This window comes from Pristis pectinata, chromosome 12 (genome assembly GCF_009764475.1).
Source record: "Pristis pectinata isolate sPriPec2 chromosome 12, sPriPec2.1.pri, whole genome shotgun sequence".
Classification (NCBI taxonomy): domain Eukaryota; kingdom Metazoa; phylum Chordata; class Chondrichthyes; order Rhinopristiformes; family Pristidae; genus Pristis; species Pristis pectinata.
Window position 1 is genome coordinate 15,669,184 of NC_067416.1, and position 21,042 is coordinate 15,690,225.

The 21,042-nt window shown below is 41.1% G+C and overlaps 1 protein-coding gene across 2 annotated transcripts in view; it reads left to right on the forward strand.

Moving 5' to 3' along the window:
* The first annotated feature begins 275 nt into the window (after positions 1 to 275).
* The window catches only part of afap1l2 (actin filament associated protein 1-like 2), a 202,893-nt gene continuing 182,126 nt past the window's right edge, over positions 276 to 21,042 (forward strand). The window contains exon 1 of one of the 2 annotated variants that reach the window (XM_052027737.1): positions 276 to 1,168. In XM_052027737.1, coding sequence (XP_051883697.1) covers positions 1,153 to 1,168 — 16 coding nt within the window. In that variant the 5' untranslated portion in view covers positions 276 to 1,152. The remainder of the gene's footprint in view (positions 1,169 to 21,042) is intronic. The other variant, XM_052027738.1, reaches the window with a different exon arrangement.

The following is a 21,042-nucleotide window of genomic DNA, read 5'->3' on the forward strand; positions in this document are numbered from 1 at the left end:
AATTTGAGTAAAAATCTTGCAATAAAGCAAGAATCTGATGTCGCATCGAGGTGAGTTTGTAGCTTTGATGAAAAGAATTGCATTTATATAGTGCCTTTCACCATCCCAAAGTGCTTCGTAGCCAATGAAGAACATTTGAAGGCCGGTTACAGTTGCAGCATAGGCAAAGGCGAACGCACAGCAAGTTCCCACGAAGAGCAAATGTGACAACGACCAGGTAACCAATATCGGTGATGTTAGTTGAGAGGCAAATGTTGATCAAGTTATCGAGATCGATTCCCATGAGAGGGAAGACAAGAACTTTCTTCACGTCTCCTCCGAAAAGCTGCACTCCCGACTGTGCAGCATTTCCTCCATAATGCAAGAGTTGGGAGTGTTTGCTAAAATTTGCGCGCTTGGGCCAACAGGGAGTGAACCAGTAGCCGAATGAACTGTCGTCTCGATTTACTCCAATAACACGTGCGTGGGGTAATGCAAACATTCAAGTAATTTTGAAATTCCGTTCATTCTTTCTGCAATAAAAGAAAATGTGGGAAATTGTTTTCTCTGTAAATGCAGGGAGTATTACTTATGGAGGAAAACATTCTGGCAGGGTACACATAAGTTCAAACGTTTAAATTAGAGAAATCCCTCTCGCAGGAACTCACGGGTGGACGTTGCAATTATTGTGAAGATACAAGTGACTTGCAGATGCTGGAATCTGCTTGTTGCAAATTATTGTGTTCCACAGAATGTTATTTTCATATGATGCTCTTCTTTCCAAAGTTATGCATAGAAGCAAGCTGAGCCGGAAATGATTATTCATGAGGGAAAAAAAAGTCCCAGGATCTGCCCACGAACTTCTTCGAAAGGGATCCATTAACTGGGCAGAGGCGGCCGGAGAAGGTGCGGGCGGATCGAGCCCTCGCTCCAGCCCGTTAGAAAGTTTTGCTCTTTTGCCATTCCGGTTATCTTCCCAACTGTGAGCCAGAGGAAGAGCGTCACCGGGCGGGGCTGCTCAGTCGCAGCTTGTGCACTTGGGTGTAAATCCGAGTGAGAGAGGAACTGCAGGGGACGCGAACCAGCGACCTTCCAATTCGATGCGCCTTCGATTATCTAGGATTGATACACAAGGCATTTCAAAGGGCGTCTGACAATTTCCCCATCTCACACATGGATAGGAGCAAAGGTAAGTGAGTGGGAGCGGGAGAGAGCCACGCATTTCCCCCCAAACATCTACCAGTTGCATTGAGTATCTGACTTGTGGATCCCTTCCCACCCCTGTCCCCAGTTTCGACTTGAAACTGTCAAGGACGAGGTGAAGAAAGTAACCTGTAACTGACGGGGACACTGCCCGGGGTAGGTTTAAAGTACCAGTGTCCCCGAGTTCCTTCAATCTCACCAGCCTTTTTTTCCTGCATTTGTAGACAGTGTCCAAGGAAGCAGTTCCCTGCTCCGTTATATCACTGGGATCCTGGCAGCAGCGGGGTTAAAACCAGTTGAGGCTCAGACTACAGCCCACTGCACTCTTGTCTGGGGATATCGGTGTAAGGTTCAGGAATCGATCACATACTGCGTCCAAATCGCAAACTCTCTGATTGTAAGCCGGCTGTGATTTCAGAATCGTTAGAATTTAGACATCCCACTGAAGATGACTGCTGTGGAGTTGGTGGTCAGAAGGGTGAATCGGTTCTGAAGCGAGGGTTGTTTAATTGCTCTGGATATTTAGATGATATGAGGGCTCGGTACGGTTCGTTGACCAAGTCTCTCACATGCAATTGACAATTCACACAGGAGTGTGCGCGATAACAATGTCTTCTGCTCTCTCACGTGTTCCAAGAAGTCCCAATTCCCACTGCTCAAAGTAATCAGCAATTCAGGTCGGTTCTAACCGACCGCGGGGTCAGTGAAAGCTTTGTAAATAGTGCGGACTGTGGACACTGTTATACTGCCATTACCAGTCTTGCGCCAGCGCCAAGGTTGTACCACGGCACTCGTGAGATAATCATTGCCTTTATTTCAGGAGACGTGAGACCTGGAGTATCATGTTTACAAACATCTTCCGAAGTGGTTTGTAAAGTGACACTGCCCCTTTGTTTTGCAGGTCTCTGGATTTTATGAGTGTTGGGAGGTTTTTGATTCAACAGTGAAGCTTTTGAGCAAGCGCAGAATTCAAAACCTTACCGAGTCCCATTTACTCAGAACCGCAGACCAATTGTTACCTAAGTAGTTAACGTGGATGAATGAGTGGGCGTATCGCAGTTACTGTTTGTCCGAAGTAAAACGAATTCAGCGTGTACAATCTTGAAAATTGCCACCCCGGCACTTCAAGAAATCTTAGTTTATCATTTGAGCCGGAACCTTCTAAAGAAGTAGAACTTTGTGACATTTGTCCAGGTTTAGATTGTTCAGATTAACGTAAACAGACATCATCCAAATGCACTGAGTGAAATGTAAATTTCTGGAACTGCATTGTAGATGGTGGTAATTCTGACGCTATGCAAGTAACAGGGAAAGAGATGGGTTAATGGACTGATTTTATTTGTCCAATTGATTTCGAACTTGTGTGCTCAGTAGGTTCAGATGTTTACAGTCACTTGTGCTCAGGATTGTTTGTGAGGCTCCATGTTGCCAATCATTGCCAAGGTCATGTCAGGGAAGAGGAAGACTAGTCCTGCCGGATCTATTCCTTTGCCACTCGAACATGCCAGCTGTCAGGTCAAACAAGGAGCAGCACTGACAACATCCATGGAGAATTTCTGGAGGAGGAACCATCCCACTCCTTCTGACTAAAGGAAATAGAGCAGAAGGCTTAACTGAAAACATGCTAACAATGTGATCAACAAAAATCTGATTTATTGACCAGTGGTTATTTTTAAACCAGCTGTCATGTGTTGTGACAGTCACGGCCCTTGGCAGTCTGGTTATTGGATCTTGTCAACACAACACTGGGGAGATTGTTTGTTGGAACACAAAATCCAATTATTTGGATGTCATTTTGTTATCCAGGGAATGGGACTTTGCAGAGGTTGAAAGATGCAACCATGTAATGTTAATATCATGCAACTGTGCTGATGGACAACATTATGCAGGAAACAGTTTTCCCTCATGTTTAATGACAAAAATAGTGTCTTCAGGGCCTGAAATGGTTGTAATCTTGAAGTGTTGATCATGACAATACTGATGAAGGACAGCTGTTAGTCATTGCTTTATGTCATTTATGGAGGAACACTGAGGCCAGCTAAAAGCTGCAGATATTCCCAAAAGTTAGGACAGTACAAAGAAAACCCTTTGAGATCATCCTTTGGACATATTAACCTCACAGATTTACCATTACAGCATCCAGTTGTTTAAGTGAGTCAAATGTTTTGACTTCAACCTAGCAGCCTGTTTCAGCCACTGGAACACATTCTGCATCAAGCAGTGCTATGTAGCATATACTTCCCTTCAAACCCTAGGGGCTCTTGTCTCTTGTTTTCACACATTTGAAGTGCTTGTTGAGATTTACATCCACTCCTGAGGGGAAGCACAGTGGTGCAACTGGTGGAACTGCTACCCCATGACTCCAGTGAACTGGGTTCGATCCTAGCCTCTGGTACTGTCGGTGTGGAGTTTGCATGTTCTCCCTGTGATTGCATGTTCTCCCTGTGTGCTGCAGTTTCCTCCCACATCCCAAAGACGTGTGGATTGGTAAGTTAAGTGGCCACTGTGAATTACCCTTAGTGTGTAGATGAGTGGTAGAGTCTGGAGGGAGTTGATGGGAATGTGGGAAAATCAAAATGGGATTAGTATGGGATAAGTGTAAATAGGTGCTTGATAGTTGGTATTGGTATTGGTTTATTATTGTCACTTTTACTGAGGTACAGTGAAAAGCTTCAGTGCGCCAAAGAACCTGTCTCTGTGCTGAATGGTTCTATGGCTCTAAGACTTTTGCCTCTATAAGACTCCATTGAAGAATAACTTTGAAGTTGCAGAGACTCAATTAATACATCAGTATTCATGGCTCATCTGTTTATGTCTGGGATTAGCTACACTGCTCTTTCTGTGATGCCGTTAGAGATTGAGTAACCCATGTATGACTCATTTTACAAACCTCTGTGCAGTGCTCCAGGTGTAGCTTGATCAGGTTAACGTTAGCATGACTCAAAAATACATCATCTGAAATGCTCTTACTGAAACTTAAATTTCCTGAACTACTTGGCAGGTTGGTAGTAACTCTCTAAAATGTTGTGTAGGTTTCTCCCAGTTGTCAGTGTTGGTCGTAGATTAGAATTTTCTAAGATACCTACACTCACCACACCACATCTTTAATCATGACTTTTCAAGAACCAATTTGTACCCAAATGTGGGAAATACTCAGCAGATTAGGCAACATCTGTGGAAAGAGAGACAGAGTGAATATTTCAGGCCAAAGACTTTTCACCAAATACTGGAAATTGTGCTTCCAAGTATCCAAATTGGCTATTCACTGTAGAAATCTTTCTATCTCCCCAATCCTATCTCCCACCCAATCTCAGTTTAGAATTAGGCTGTAAGAGAGGAGACGGTCATCTGTCATTCTCATTGTGTCCATCTTGACTTTAATCTAACTTCTTGCTCGGAACAACTGACCAGTTCTTGTCACTGAATCCTGTTTTTTTTATTATTAAGAATGAAGTCTCATGGAAAATAATAAGGACGATAAGTTTCTCAAGAGTGCAGCATATGGGTGACATCATAGTATTGTACTATGGCATTGTAGCATAGTGCTTAAGCTATAACCAACATTCAGAGGCCCATGCCCAGAAATGTGAGTTCAAATCCCACCACAGCAAATGGAAAATAATAACATAAATAAATCTGGAATAAAAATCTACTATCAGCAGTGACAGAAGGAAAAGATATTATCAATGATGGCAACCATGAAACTTCTGTAAAAATTCATCTAATTTGCTAATTTCCACAAGGGAGGGAAATCTGCCATCCCTAACTGATTTGGCCCACCAGTATTTTTTAATCTTAATTGCCCACTCAGTCACCAGGGATGAACTGCTGATCTTATTTGTGACAGCATCATACCCTGTTGGCTCTACATTCATTTTGCAGGTCAACAATAACGAAGATCAGTTTTCTTCATTTGCTTAGCAAATTCCAACTGTATATTTAAACTTTACTATAATATCCTCAGTGCTGTTGCTGAGAAATAAGAGCTTTGAGGCAATTCTGATCATATACAATTTTTTCAGGGTGCTTGTCACTTTGTGGGTTATTACTTTAGATGTTATCTTTGGATCAATATTTTAGAATTAATCATTCACAGCCTTTGGGTGTCATTGCCTTGGAGAAGATGGTGGTGGTGAGCTGTGGTCTTGACCTCTGAAATCTGTGTGATGAAGGTTCTCTCATGGTGTTGTTAAGAGAGAGTGCCAGGATTTTGGCTTAGCAACAATGAAGAAACTGTAATATATTTTGAAGTTATATCTGGGAGATTGTGTTCCCTTGCATTTGCTTTCTTGTCCTTAGAGCAGATTGGAGGTCTGGGAGGTCCTGGTGTAGAAGTCTCAGAGGTCTGGTATAATTGTTAGACTGTACATCATGCAGCACCATTGGTAGAGGGATTAAAGTTATCAGATGTTGGATGAGGTGCTAATGTAGAGGGCTATTTTGTCCTAGATTCTGTCAATCTCCTTTAATATTGTTGAAGCTGTATTCATATAGGTGACATCAAGAACAACTTTGATCTTTTGAGCAGGGACCCAAGAAAACCCAGAGGAGGATTACCAAACAAAATTTGGCACCAGTCCATAGAATGAGATATCAGATTGATGACCAAAAGCTTAGTCCAAAGAGATAGGTTATAAGGAATGCTTTAAATGAAAGAAGAGTTGGAGAGATGTGGAGGTTTAGGAAGGGAAATACAAAGCGTAGGGCCTTGGCAGCTGAATGCATGCCTGCCATTGATTTAACTGGGGATAATCTAGAGGCCAGGATTGGAGGAGCACAGATACCTCCGAGGGCTTTAGGGCTGGAGGAGGTGCCAAAGAGGGAAGCCTTGCACAGATTTAACATAAAGGATGAGAATTTAAAAATCAAGTGGACAGTATTCCACATACTCCAGACTTGTGCTTTGAAAATTGTAGAAGAGCATTGGAGAGTCAAAAGATGAACTGCATGTTGCTGAATTGCTTCTGACCTCATTATAGAGCTACAAAATTATTTTGTTGGTTTCTGGTTCCAAGGATCTTGATGGTGGATTTTTTGACCGTAATGATTGGACATCCTCTTGTTGGAGGTTGTCATTGCTTCCCAGTGGTGAATATTTTATGTTGTTTCAAAGCCTGTTGTCTATCAGGCAGACTGTACACAGTATGAGGAGTTTAGATGGAACTAAACAGTACAGTTCTGCTGGAGGAAAGATTGTTGATGATGATGATGCCCTGAGTAACTCCTTGGCTATGACTGGCCTCCAACCAGGACCACCTTTCTTTCGTACGATTCTAGCTGTACATAGTTTTATAGTTGATTCTCATTGACGGTATCACAGATTAGTACTGTATGTGAATATGTAACTTAAAAACCAGCATTTGTCTCTTCCTACCTAATATGTAGGAAAATGTGGAGAGACTCAAGAATATATCACACATATTGCAGAGGCAGGCACAATAGTGTAGTGGTTAGCGTAATGCTATTTAAGCATCAGTGACCCGGGTTCAATTCCAGCCACTGTCTGTAAGGAATTTGTACGTTCTCCCCGTGTCTGCGTGGGTTTCCTCCGGGTGTTCCAGTTTCCTCCCACATTCCAAAGACGTACGGGTTAGGAAGTTGTGGGCATGCTACGTTGGAGCCGGAGGTGCCAGGACACTTGCGGGCTGTCCCCAGAACACTCTACACAAAAGATGCATTTCACTGTGTGTTTTGATATACATGTGATAAATAAAGATATCTTATTATCTTACCATTCTATTAATCTCATCTGCATCCCATGTTAAGTATTAACATTGCAAAGTGTAGTATCCAGAGATGAACACAGCTGACACTGAGCAAGTATTTTTCAAAGTCATAAATGACCTTCCATGTGTTTGTATTTTATTCCTCAGTTACTAAAAGTAAGGCTCTCTTATGGTTTCTTCATAATCACCGCAACTCATCCAGCCACCTTCAAAGGTATATGTAATAACTTCCAATGTCTTGCTGCTCCTTGGGCCGAAGGGCCTGTTTCCGTGCTGTAGGACTCTATTACTCTAACCACTAGCCATTCAGTTTTCATAATCCTCCTGATTATTCACACTTCTTCTCTGCATTCGATTTCACCTGCCATGCTTCTGTCTTTGCACCAGGCTTTCTATTTCCTCTTCAAGTCCATCATTCTCTTTCTCAGTATTTTCTCTATTTCTGACCTTTGTATTATCTGCATACTTCGATGGTATCACTTTGTCTATCCCTGTCCAGGCCATTAATATATGAGAGTAGTCCTTCTACTGATTTCTTTGGAACATGATTGTTCTCCGTCTTTCAATCTGAAATAACTATCCAACTTTATGGGACTTAGATCTCCACAAAGTAATAGAATTGTATTAGACTATTGGTTAGGCTGTAAGCCAATGGTCAGATTTATTGAACATAATTGAAGAACTATGGTGAGTGCATAAGGTCACAAGGAATAGGAGCAGGTTTAGGACCTCTAACCCATTGAAGCTCCCCACCTTCACTAAGATCGTGGCTAAACTTTTATAAAAAAGAATCCACTTTCCCCCTATCCTTTGAATCCATTGGTACCTAAGAAACTACCAAACTCATTCTTAAATACATTTATTGACTAAACAGGCAAATCCTTCTAGAATGGAATATCCGAAATTTTTACAGCACTCTCAAGGAAGACACTAGTCCTAAATGGGCATTTCCCTGTCATGAGATTCTTGTGCTAGGTTCTCCAGCCAGGGAAAATTTCCTAATATCATTTACCCTGTCAATCTTGCATTCTTTAGTGATGTCTCCTCTCATTCTTCTAAGCTTAAAAGAATGCAGACCCATTCCATTCAAGCTCTTCTCAGAATCTCAGGAATTGCTGGACCAAGGAATGTGAGACTTATAGTACAAAACATTATATATAACTTCTATGAGAATTCCCTGGCCTCCTTTCATAACTTTAGTGGAAGAACATCAGCATACCTGGGACTTAGGACAAAGTTATTGTGAATCCCGCCCTCAAACACAGATGCACACAAATTCTTCTCCAGTATATTTACAAAGATCTTTAAATCTCCTTAAAACAGGACTGACTTATTTTCTGTGTTGAATCTAATACAGGAATGATTCATGAAGTGTAAAACTTTACATATGGCATTGTAATCTGGTCCATTGAAAGCCCCAAAATATGTGTATCTCCAGCAGTTTGTCAAAGGGTTACAATGAAGCTGCTCACCTCAGAGTCCAGATTCCAATCTTGAATTCAGAAATCGATATCGATGAATTAAAAGGATTTCCAGGATGTTTAAATTGAATGAGTTGACCTCTTTCTGAGCAATCCATTGATAAATTCCATTTCTATAAGAAATTTCGAGACTATAACACTAACAGAGCTAATCAGGAGTTCAGGAGATTTTCCTTCCCTGAGAGGGTGATTAAAAATTGGCTGTGAATTACATTTGCAGTTAAGGAAGGGCAGGACAAACACATGGGTGGGGGGGAACAAGAAGGTTCCTTCTGGGATTATAAAGAAAGAAAAACATTTTTTTACTTCAAAATTTTCAAAGTTTTACAGACAACAAAGTAGTCAGTATTGTAATATGGGAAATATGGTCACCAATTTGCACACAGGCATCTTTCATCAACAGCAAAGTGAAAATGACCTGATACTCTGTTTTGTTGATATTGAGTGATAAGTAATGACCAGACATCGTATATGAGCATTTCCCAGTTTTAAACACACCACTATTAACCACAATGCATAGGGCCATGGTGTCAATTTTGGAATATCCTTCCAAAACATCTCTATCTCCTTAAGAAAGAGATACTAAATATTATTTGATGGTACTCTTTGGTACCAAGGAGAAAAGGGAACAGGATCTTGCATGGCCATTCAGTGTTCAAAGCTGATCCATTGGGTTTTATGTGGGAATTCAAACTGTAGCTGTGACCAAACACAAACGATGTTGTTGCTGATTGCTGTGTAATTTCATCCCTGGACCAAGATCCACAAACAGGACTGTCCTGTTTTTTGATTGTTCCCGATTGTTCCTGCCTGTTCTTGTCCCACCAAACTTATCTCGTCATACCTCAACTCCACCCTGTCTCCCCTTGTCCCGTCCCTTCCCACCTACATCTGGGACACCTTGCATGCCTTCCACCATTTGGATGACTTCTGATTCCCCGGCCCTCAGTGCCTCATGCTCACTATGGATGTCGAGTCTTTATATACCTCCATCCCCCATCAGGAAGGTCTAAAAACCCTCCATTTCTTTCTACAACAAAGATCCAACCAGTTCCCCTCCACCAACAATCTCATCCACCCAGCTGCACTTGTTCTTACCTTAAACAACTTCTCTTTTGACTCCTCTCACTTTTGACAAATCAAAGGTGTAGCCATGGGCACCCACATGGGCCCCTGCTATGCCTGTCTTCTTGTTGGCTACGTGGAACAGTCCCTGCTCTAAACCTTCTCCAGTACCACTCCGCAACTCTTTCTCTGTTACATGGATGACTGCATTGGTGCTGCTTCTTGCATCCGTGCAGAACTCATCAATTTTATCACCTTCGCCACCAGCTTCCATCCTGCCCTCAAATTCACGTGGACCATTTTTGACACTTCTCTCCCTTTTCTAGATCTCACTGTCTCCATCTCAGGAGACGAACTATCCACTGACATTTACTATAAACCCACCAACTCCCACAGTTACTTAGGCTACACCTCTTCCCACCCTGTCTCTTGTAAGGATGCTATTCCTTTCTCCCAGTTTCTCTGTCTCCACCACATCTGCTCTTAAGATGAGGCTTTCTGTTCCAGGATATCTGAAATGTCCTCCTGTTTCAGGAAACATGGCTTCCCTTCTGCTGTGGTTGATCGAGCTGATCTCGCATCTCCTCTGTTTCTCGTACTTCTGCTCCCACCCCACCTCCTCCCAGACGGAACACAGATAGAGTTCCCCAGGTCTTGACCTTTCACCCTATGAGCCTCCACATCCAGCACATCATCCTTCATCATTTCTGCCAGCTGCAACGTGATCCCAGCACCAGCCACATCTTCTCCTCCCCACCCCTTTCCACCTTCTACAGAGACCATTCCCTCCATGACTCCCTGCTCTGCTCATCCCTCCACACCCGTCCCTCTCTGACCCCTGGCACTTTCCCCTGCCCTCGCAGTTGATGTAACACTTGTCCTTGCACCTCCTCCCTCACCACCATCCAGGGACCCAGGCAGTCCTTCCAGGTGAGGCAAAGGCTCACATGCACCTCCAACCTTGTCTACCGCATTTGGTGCTCTTGATGTTGCCTCCTCTACATCGGCGAGACCAAGCGCAGACTCAGCAATCGTTTCGCAGAACACCTACGCTTGATCCGCTACGGCCGTCCTGAGCTTCCAGCTGCAGACCATTTCAACTCTCCTTCCCGTTCCCACACTGACCGTCCATCCTTGGCCTTCTCTACTGCCAGGGTGAAGCCCAACACAAACTAGAGGAGCAACACCTTGTATTCCGCCTGGGTAGTCTACAACCCAATGGCGTGAGTATTGAGTTTTCCAATTTTAGGTAGACCCCCCTCTTTTTTTCCCTTCTTCCTCCCCCCTACCTTTCTCTCCGGCCCCTCCTGCTGATCCTCCAGTCCTCCCCCTTTTTTGTCCCCCTTCCCACCCTCCACTGAGCCCCCCTTCACTCATCTTTGTCCCCTTCCACCTCCTGGCTCCAGCCACCCACTTCACACACAGGCCCCCCCCCATGTGGTTCCAACTGTTGTTCACCTCTCCTTTCTCCGCTAATAGTTCCCATGTTTACCTCCTTTACTTATCCGAGTCCTGGTCTGGTAGTACTTTGTGTTCCTGCTTATCTCCCTCCAGCAGCTCTCTCCCATCTTCACCCTCCCCTCACCCTACCTTGCTCTCTCTTGTTTTTTTCTTTTTCCCCCTCTCTCTGTCTGGCTCTATCTGTCATTCACCTGCCACTGCCTTCCAACTCCACCCCACCCCCGCTCACCTCCCCTACCTGGCACTACCTGCCTGTCACTGTACACCCCTCCTCAGTCCACCAATCTCCTTGGAATCCTTTCTTGCCACTCCCCTTCTCCTCTCCTAGCTGGCCACCTCGCCTCTCCACTCTCAGTCCTGACACAAGGGTTTCGAACCGAAACGTAGACAACTTCTTTCCTCCCACAGATGCTGCTCGTCCTGTTGTGTTCCTCTAGCACATTGTTTGCAACTTCGCAAGGCCACTGAAGATGCTAATGTATAGCAGGGCGGTAATGATGTGGTTGATTCACTTCCCTTCTAATCCCACTATCTTTTTTGTCTCAGTAAAACCTTGTATAATTGGTCCTAGAATTTATTGCTGTTGTACTCCAACCCAATTAGCCTTAAAGGCCAAAATAATATTTACATTCCTAATTGCTTACCAATTCTGCACATCCTGCATTTAATGACTTGGTACACCAAGTGACCACTGCTCACTAACCTTTAGTAATTTGTCACTTTAAAAAAAAGACCTTTTTCCTATTCTTTCTTCCAAAGTGAGCGCTCACTTTCCACTGTATCATTCTTCATCTGTTGCCTTCTTTCCCACTGGTTCTATATGTTTATATTTCTTTGCAGATTTTGCCTTGTGACTCCAAAGATGGTTGGTGAGGCTGATCTGAGATCTACAGACTCTGCTGCTATTTGGACATAAAATTCTGAGTTGGATAGTTGGGGATGTTTTTGCAGAAACGGTCAGGAACTGCAAGAGCTGATCAATTGCAAGCACAAGGCCTTTGGTACTTGACAGTACAGCAGCATCTCCAAACAAAAGAAACAAAAGCAATGAAATAAATAGTGTAACCATTGATTGCAGGAAATGAACACTTTTTCACTTGCTGTCAAGGACCCTGGTACACAGGATGATGCTAATAGCTCTGCACTTAAACAAATGTTGGTATGCTTACAGGAACAACATAAAAATTACAACATAAAACAGACAGGATGTTTAGACCAACCACTCCATGTTGGGTTCTGTCTCCAGGTGCACTCACGGTTCTCTTGCTCCTCATTTCTCCTTTCAGTCTTGTATTTAATATTCTTAAATGCCCTTTACTTCACCATTTGTTATTCTAAGATGCTACTTGGCCAAATTTTTGAACCATAGCAATCCTTCTGAAGGGCAGCTTGATCAGGAATTCCAGGAAACTTGAACTATTTTCACTGGAGGAGAGAAGGTGAAGGGGAAGTTTAAAAAGAGACTTTTGAAATTATGAAGGGTTTTGCAAAAGTGAGTAAGGGGAAAAACACCCTTTTCTCTGGTTGAGGAATTAGCAAATGGGGATCACAAAATTAAATTGTCCGCAAAAGGTGAGGGGGTGGTTTGAGAGAATTTTTTTATGTGTGGGTACTTTATGAATATAAATGGATTAATATTTAATTTGGAGAAGGAAAACAGAAGTGGCAGGGGTGAATGAATTAGTGGGATTGGTTTTTGTTTGCTTCAATATAGAACTGGCATGGACACAAGATATGCAATAGGCTTCTCCTTTGCTGTACCATGGAACCAAAGATGTCTCGCTACCCCCCAGTCTCACAAACTGAATCGCATTCAGAAGTTCAATCTCGCATCCACGTCCTAGATATTGAGTGTAATAGATTAGATTTATTCCATTGTGAATTACAGTTATTTATCCTCCCTGTGCAGCTCACTTGCAGAGCATTGTTTGTTTATATCCAAAATAGTAGGAGTATGTGGACCCACTAATTAGTCAAAATAATGTAAGCTTTCAGGCTCTCTCCTTGTTAGATTCTGTTCATATCATTTGCAAGCCATGTCATCGTTGGGTTTAAAATCAACTTTGTCTTTAAAAGATCTTTTGTTATATATTTGCTGTGTCCATATGCCAGTACTTAGTGATTAAAGATGTATTCACAGTTGAAGTGATTATCGTAAAATTATATCTCCAGTGTCTACATGACATAGGAAACATAGGGGCTGAAAAATTGAAACGCTGATAATGAAAATGTGACATAAGCAAGCTTATCACTGACAGACCTTGATAGGATCAATTGAGTCCTTGTTCAAATTGTGTATTTGATTATTTAATTAAAGATTATAATGAAATTTTATTGTTGAGAAATATTTCTGGTGCCAGGGATAAGCTGAATCATGTAGGCCGTATTAGTGGCTCAGTGGTTGTACTCATATCTCTGAATCAAAAAAGATTGTGGGTTCAATTCCTGTTCTGGAGACTTGAGCATAAAATTCAGGACAGCACTGTGTACTAACAATTAGCACTGGTGTGTTACAGCTCCAGGAGCCTGCATTCAATTCTGTTCATGGGAGCTATCAGTGTGGAGCTTGCACTTCCTCTCAGTGACCACCTGGGTTTCTGCAGATGCTCCTGTTTTTAACCACATCGCAAAGGCGTGTAGTTGAGAGGCTAATTGGCCATTTTAAATTACCCCTTAAAGAAGGTCAATCTCATAAAAATTGTAAAATGAATTGACAGGCAAGTGAGAGAAAACAAGTTGCTACAGGAGAAGAGGAGGGGGGTGGCACTTAAGGGATTGCCCTGTGAGGAGCTGACATTGGCCCAATGGGCCACATGACTTCCTTCTGTCTCATAATAAGTAAATGCATATGAACCCAATCTGAACTTCTACTATTTTCTTATACTAAAGATTTGAATTTTGTTATTTAAACATAAATTGTCAATGTTATCACTCAATGGTAGTGAATATACCCAGTCAACATCAGTTAAAGCATGTGCCCAGCACAGGTCCTAGCCCAGATACAATATCACCCGAAATCCATACTCAACATAAATCAATATCAATGCTCAATATCAATCAAAATCCTTTCAGATTAATTGTATTTGGCTGAGCAATTGTCCCACTTACAATGTAGGAAGTCACCCTCATACATCTTAGATGTATAATATTTGGGAGCTTGGTCACTTAGAGTTTATGCATCGATAGCAATGATATGTCTTTAATTGATTATGGCAGCGGTAGATGTCATTCATAAGGAGGTCATAAGGTCAGGCAATAGGAGTGAAGTTTGGATTTGAGTTTCAATGATTCAGGACAAAGTAATAAAATCCAGGTCAGATGTTTGTAACATCAGTTTAACTTGTGAATTTGTATTTCTGAATCCATACCCTTCATTATGTCTGAATGAAATCATAACATCAATATCTCTCCCTCTAACTGCAGGAGACATCTTGGCAAGTTTGCATAGACACCTGACTTACTAACACAAGCAGTCATATTTTCCTTTGGTTGCTCTTCACTCCAGGAAATGCATGTGAAAGTAGCAATGATTAGGGCTGCAACATTTATTCAGCTGATGGAATTTAATTACAATTTGTGTGATCTCAGTGAGTCACCATTCTTCACTTTACTGAGATCATTATGTGGCAGCTCAGCAATAGCGGCTTGATGTGATGTCAGTGTTAGCTTGAATTTTAAACCGAAGCACATCATTCGTGTTATGAGATAAATAGGGAGCCCTGGCTTGTCATACAGTGTGTTTCCAATCCAAGTATAAAACATGTTGAGTATTGAAGTGAAATCCATGTCCTGTAACTGAAGGTGAAGGCAAAAAAAATGTTTCTAATAAAGTAAAGGAAATATAAATTGTGCTTAAGGCATGTCCATGAAGCCAGATATAGCTTAGAACATTTCTACAAATGCCATTTACTCTTGTGATCTTGTGGCTTAACCTACTGTATCAGGGTCTGGAATACCTGGATTCAATTATAATACCAGTTGATATGAACCCATAGGTTTTATCAAGGGATTAATCAATTGATTAAAATAAGCAGGAGGTAAGAATCTTACCTCGATCGCTTTTCCAACAACCATTCACCCACACCTAATCACTGCTCAGTGTTCACTGGTATTCCTCAATGAAACTGTTGACTTTAAACCTAGGAGTAATATTTGGACTAGTAATTAGAAGTTGACCAAAATGTTGGTCTGGATTCCTCGGTGTGCAGGTTTACCAAGAGATTTTACTGGCTTGTTTGCAGGGGTTTCCATTGATCTGACCCTGTTTCCATTGCTGTGGGCTTTGCGGTGGCTGTGAACAGGTCAAGAAACAACAAGGCTCTTCAATCAATTAAGTTGAAAATTTTTCATTCAGTCCTGTGGAGTTAAACAAGGAAGTGAAGTGCTGTATAGTGCTGTACTGTTCCATGGCTCTGTGGTTCTATGAAGGAAATATAAATTACATTTAAATTATATACATGAGACAGAATATAGACTAGAATATATAGGAATAAATAGAAGGGATTAACCATTAAGGAAGAGAGACAAACAGAACGGGGTAAATTATTTATTTCTAAGAAAATTTGCAACATTTTTAGTGATTGAATGAGACAGCACATTGTATAAATAAAATTTCAGAACTAAAGAGGTTATTCAGCAATAATTTATCACTTATTACCTTAATAAAGTTTACTTACTCTAAAATGTGTGACCCTAATTTTTGTGAGCATTGTCAGTGGAACTATTGGGTATCTACTTAGCTTGTCTGGGTGGGTACAGCAGGGTACTCTGTAAAAGACTAAGGTTCGTAGGTTAATTGGCCGCTGTAAATTTCCCCTCGTGTATAGATGAGTGACAAAATCTGGAGGGATGTGAGGAGCATAAAGTTGGGTTACTGTAGGATTAGTATAAATGGCTGGTTGATGATCAGCACTAGCTCCATTTATCTCTGACAAGAACTTCTTTTCTATATATAACCATGAATGTGCAGATGGCAGAAGTTGCTGTCAGATTTTTCGGTTAATAATGATGAATGCTGATAGTGCTGTTGCTGTTGTCACAGCAAAACCCAGACTAAGTACAGGAGGCACAACTGAAAAAATAATGTTGTACAGAAATAATGAAATGGATGTCATTCAGCAGAACCTAATGTATAATCGAAATTGCATTTGCTGATGGCTCTAATCAAATTAGAATATATTGCAAAAGGCCAAAGGACAATAAAAGCTTTTTTAACAGTGACAAAATTAAATTAAATGTTGGTAGTTATTCCAAGGAAGAAAAACTTTCCAGACAAAGCTGAAGTGATTGAAGTATTCATTTACAGAATACATTCAGCCTACCAATGAGTGATTTGTGACAAATGGAGCATTATGGTATTAAATATAGTATTTCAAAGAACCTTCTGGAAGCCCTTAACTATTTTCAGAAACTCAAGTTTATTCTAGCTATATTTAAACCCATCTTGGATATGAACAACATGAAATGAATAACAAATAACCAGCAAGCCCAAAGCATTGAATGATCACATGTTAAACCTTTGAACCTAAATTAACGTAAGTTAGTTGACTTTAAAAGATCTGCTGCAATATTGTGTTTGAATACTCATATCTTTAAATATTTGTAGAAAGTCTTAGATTCATGAGATATTCACTATTTATTGGGTAATGAAGATAATAGACAAGATCTGATGAGTTTTACATGCAAAAATAACAGAATTCCAGCTTTTGAGTGAGTTTTAAAAAAGATCTAAATGAATAAAACATGTTACCATCTCCAAGTGAAATCTTTAACCCTGCTTGAATATAAGTGAAGCTCTAAGTCTCTGAATCGGCCATCATCATGTGTTATTTCTACCTTGCCAAAGAGTGTCCCCCACACACCTAAAAACTTGACAACTAATAAAATCCCCTGCAACTTTAACCCCATTGTTGTCTTTTCTGGACTTCATCACTTATAACCTTATTACTTTTTCATGTGTCCTCTATGAGACCTAGAGTCATAAAGTTGTACAGCACAGAAATGCCCCCTTTGACCCACCATATCCATGTTGACCCTTTTGCCCATCTGCATTGATCTCATTTACCTGCATTGGTTCCATACTCTTCCATGCCTTGTCTTTTCAAGTGTCGTTCTAAATTGACTCTTAAACATACTGATGGTATCTGACTCCACCACTTCCTCTGGCAGCAAATTCCAGATATCAACCACTCTCCGTGTAATAAAAAAAATTCCCCCTCAAATCCCCTTTAAAATTCCTTCCTCTCACCTTAAACCTATTCTCTTTTGTTTTTGATACCCCTACCCTGGGGAAAAAAAATTTTGGCTATCTACCCTATCTACCTCCCGCAGATCACCTCTCAGCCTCCGTTGCTCCAGGGAAAACAAATCCAGCCGATCCAATCTCTCCCCATAACTAAAGTCCTCCAATCCAGGCAACATCCTGGTGTATCTCCTCTGCACACTCTCCAGCACAATCACATCCTTCCTATAGTGTGGCAATCAGAACTCAACTCAAAATACTTGATCTAATCAGTATTTAGTAAAGTTGCAACATAATGGCCCAACTTCTATATTCTATGCTCCAATCTATGAAGGTAAGTGCAGTATATGCCTTTTTCACAACCCTATCTACCTGTGTTGTCACTTTTAGGGAACTATGAACTTGAACCCCATGTTCATCAACATGCCTTAGTGCCCTACCATTTATTGTATGTGTCCTACCCTTCTTGACTTCTCAAAATACATCACCTCATGCTTGTCAGGTTTAAATTCCATCTGCCGATGCTCTGCCGAATTTTCTATCTGATCTATATCCTGTTGCAGCTTTAGTCAACCTTCCCCACTATCCACAATTTCTGTGTCGTATGCAGACTTGCTAATTATTCCTCCTATTGTCATATCATTAATGTATATCACAAGCAACAAGGGTCACTGCACCAATCCCTGCAGTACACTCATGGTCACGGACTTCCAATCAGAAAAGCATCCTTCCACCACCACCCTCTGCCTCCTATCACCAAGCCAATTTTGTGGATCTAATTAGCTAGATCGCCTTGGATCCCATGTGCCTTAAAAACATGGTCACAACTTATTCTCCAGTAATTTGTAATTCCTCATTATCCTTTCATTGTTAATCTCCATTTGTACCCAGTCTCCCAGTGCATTGAAATCCCTATCTATGTACTCCTTTACACCACCTTCAATGTTCTTCCCCAACCCTACCTTTGTCATCTGTTTTAGTATACCATCTCCGCTGTTCCAGCTCTTAGTATTGTTTGCTTTCGTTTTTAACCAGTAAACAAATGAGCTCTTTGCACCATGCAACAAATATTTAGTTTTGACATAACAAACATTGCATGTATACTTTAAAGGGGAAAATTTGGCAAAGGAAAACCTCCGAGAATAGATAAGAGTTTAGTTGGAAAGAAAAATCATGCCAAATTTGACACTGAGATTGTAGCTCCTATATTCCCATGGGTAGACATTGTCAAAGGTGCTGTGGTGCTGGTTACTTTCCAGTAACTTTCAATAGAAGGGATGCACATATAGATGTTGGGTGAGAACAGAACTAGGTTCCATTCCATACAGGTGTCATTGAGTCAAGAAGTTTTCTACTACCACCTCCAATCTCCTTGATAGATAAGAGCTTTGTTTAGTGAACCACAGGGAGAAAATAAATCCAGGGAAAAAGAAAGTTATTCTGATATGCTCCTTCTCAAAGCATCTTGTGAAAGAGCCATCAGTTTCACCAGTTAGATTCAAAATGATGATATTCAATACCTCAGAGTAAACGGAAGCATCTTGGCCGTCTAAATACTAACTATGTAAATACTAAATTAATGGCTGGAGAGTATTTTAAAGATGTTAGAGTTCAGACAATGACGTCTATCATAATCATTAAAAATTCACTCTTACAGTTTATGACATTACCTGTGTTTTAGAATGTACCACTTTATTGGATCCCAGCTGTTATTTTTAAATTCTTTATTAATTGACAGCTATTTTCTCACCAAATTCCACCTTAATCGCACGCATCCTTTGCTTACTGATTATCACAGTCTGGTAGAATTAGGTAGTTTTGTGCAACTTAGTATAAGGCAATCATTAGGTGGAGTAATGGAGAGAAGGTCCAAAAACAACTGGTAGGATTGAACTGAACTACTAGAGAAACTTTGTATAATGTTTCAAACCTTACAACATTGTGGGAACAACTCCGACAGCAGAAACCAACCATAAAGTAAACATTGCCCAAGTCAGGGACTTTTTGAAATGAAGGATTTGTAACTTTGTCTCATTAGATCCACAGTTTTATGCCACACCATCCAGTAAAATGAAAAAAACTGATATATTTGAACAATATCAGTGTGAAGGTCTTTACAGAATCTTTTTTAAAAAAGCTTGGACAGGCAGTAAAACACTGAACATTTGTTTTGTATGATGTTGTTGATTAAAAGACTATATTGCAAGCATTGGTACTTACATTATTCTCCAATAGATCCTTCCCATCCTCTAGGGAACCTAAAGTCTTGGCTTCTTTCCAAACATAATCTTGTATCTGTTTCATCTGACCCAGACCTGACTCACTGCAGTGTTGACCACACAGGTGCCTGAAACTTGGACAATTCAATGCAGGAAAGGTTTCCAACCTTTAAGTTCTTAGAAAAACAACCATTGCAGGCTTACTGTAGAAATGTATACAAGAAGGCAGACAATCTAATTGACTGTAGCCATCACTCATACCTTCTCTTAACTAAAATCTGATCTCAAAACCAAGGGGGCTTTGTACAATGTAATACAGCAGGAATTGACATTTTCTAAAAGCATTGACTCCAAACATTTTTTTTTGAAATGTGTCTACTGCTGGTTTGCTGTTGTCAGCATTAGCACAGCTGTCGGCAAATATAAATTAAAGATCGGGCCATGCTGTAATGTTGTGGTAAATCCTACTTGGCTGTGGAAGCTGACCTTAGTTTACTTTCACTGCTGTGATTCATTAGCATGTATAAAAAGTGCTCTCAAGCTGTGAACCATTTTTCCATGCAATCTTCAGTTTCCAAACTGACTCCAGAATAAGCTGGAAGATGGAACCCTTTTGAATTTTGTACAATTAAGTAACATACTGGAGTTATTAGTATACTCTAATAAAATACTAGCAAAGTACAGGCTTCTTCATATTAATCTACATTTTAAACAGAAATAGTTTGTACTTGGTGTCAAGAAACACATCCTGTTAGGTTGAATGCTAATTAGGACGCCACAATATTCAAGGCATGTATTTTTCATTCATGTGATATGGGCAGTGATGGCAAGGTTAATTGGTGGCCATCATTAGTTGCATTGAGAAATAGTGGTGAGCCACTTTCTTGACTACTGCAGGCCATATGGTGAAGGGACCATGGCATTATTTAGAAGGGAGTTTCAGGATTTTGAGCAAGATGTATGAGAAGCCTTTCTTTGCTGGCATGTTGGAAAATGGCCCAAAGGCTCCTAAATAAGGACTGGTGCTAAGTTATTTTATATGATAACTGGGATGCTGTGAGTAATTTGAGACATGATGCACAGGAAGTATAGGATGTGTGGGAGTAACAAATGATTTTGGGACCTTTGCAGTGTTGTTTTGGCCTAGTGGTGAAAACAGGTGGTAATTGGATGCTGTGCTAATAAATCACGGCTGCTTGTAAATCTGGATTTTGCCCATAATGTTTGGTCTTAACTGCTGATTTGTCATCATTTTAACTTGTCTGGAACTGCTAATCCAGACAATATAGGTTGATCTCAAGTGTAGATTAGACACAACTTGCATGGAGCAGTATATGCAACTCCTCAACCCACTTACAGTGAAGGAATAGCTGACTGGTTCACAGCAGTGAGTTACAGGATGGTTCAGCAACTGCGGGAGAAGAAGCACAGATGCTCTGCTGCTGGAGTCCCTGGTAGAGCAGTTCCAGAGGAGGAGGAATGCCCTGAACCCTCCAGGGATTTGAATGCCACCTCTTCCTCCCGCCTGTCTCTCCTGTAGCACTGTTGCTGCTTGGCCTGGCCTTACATCCCCCTCCTCATTCTTATCCAGACCAAACAGGACACCTAGCAAATTGCCCGTGCTCTGTTCCTCATCATGATCCCCTTAAGCTTGAAGGCACTGCACC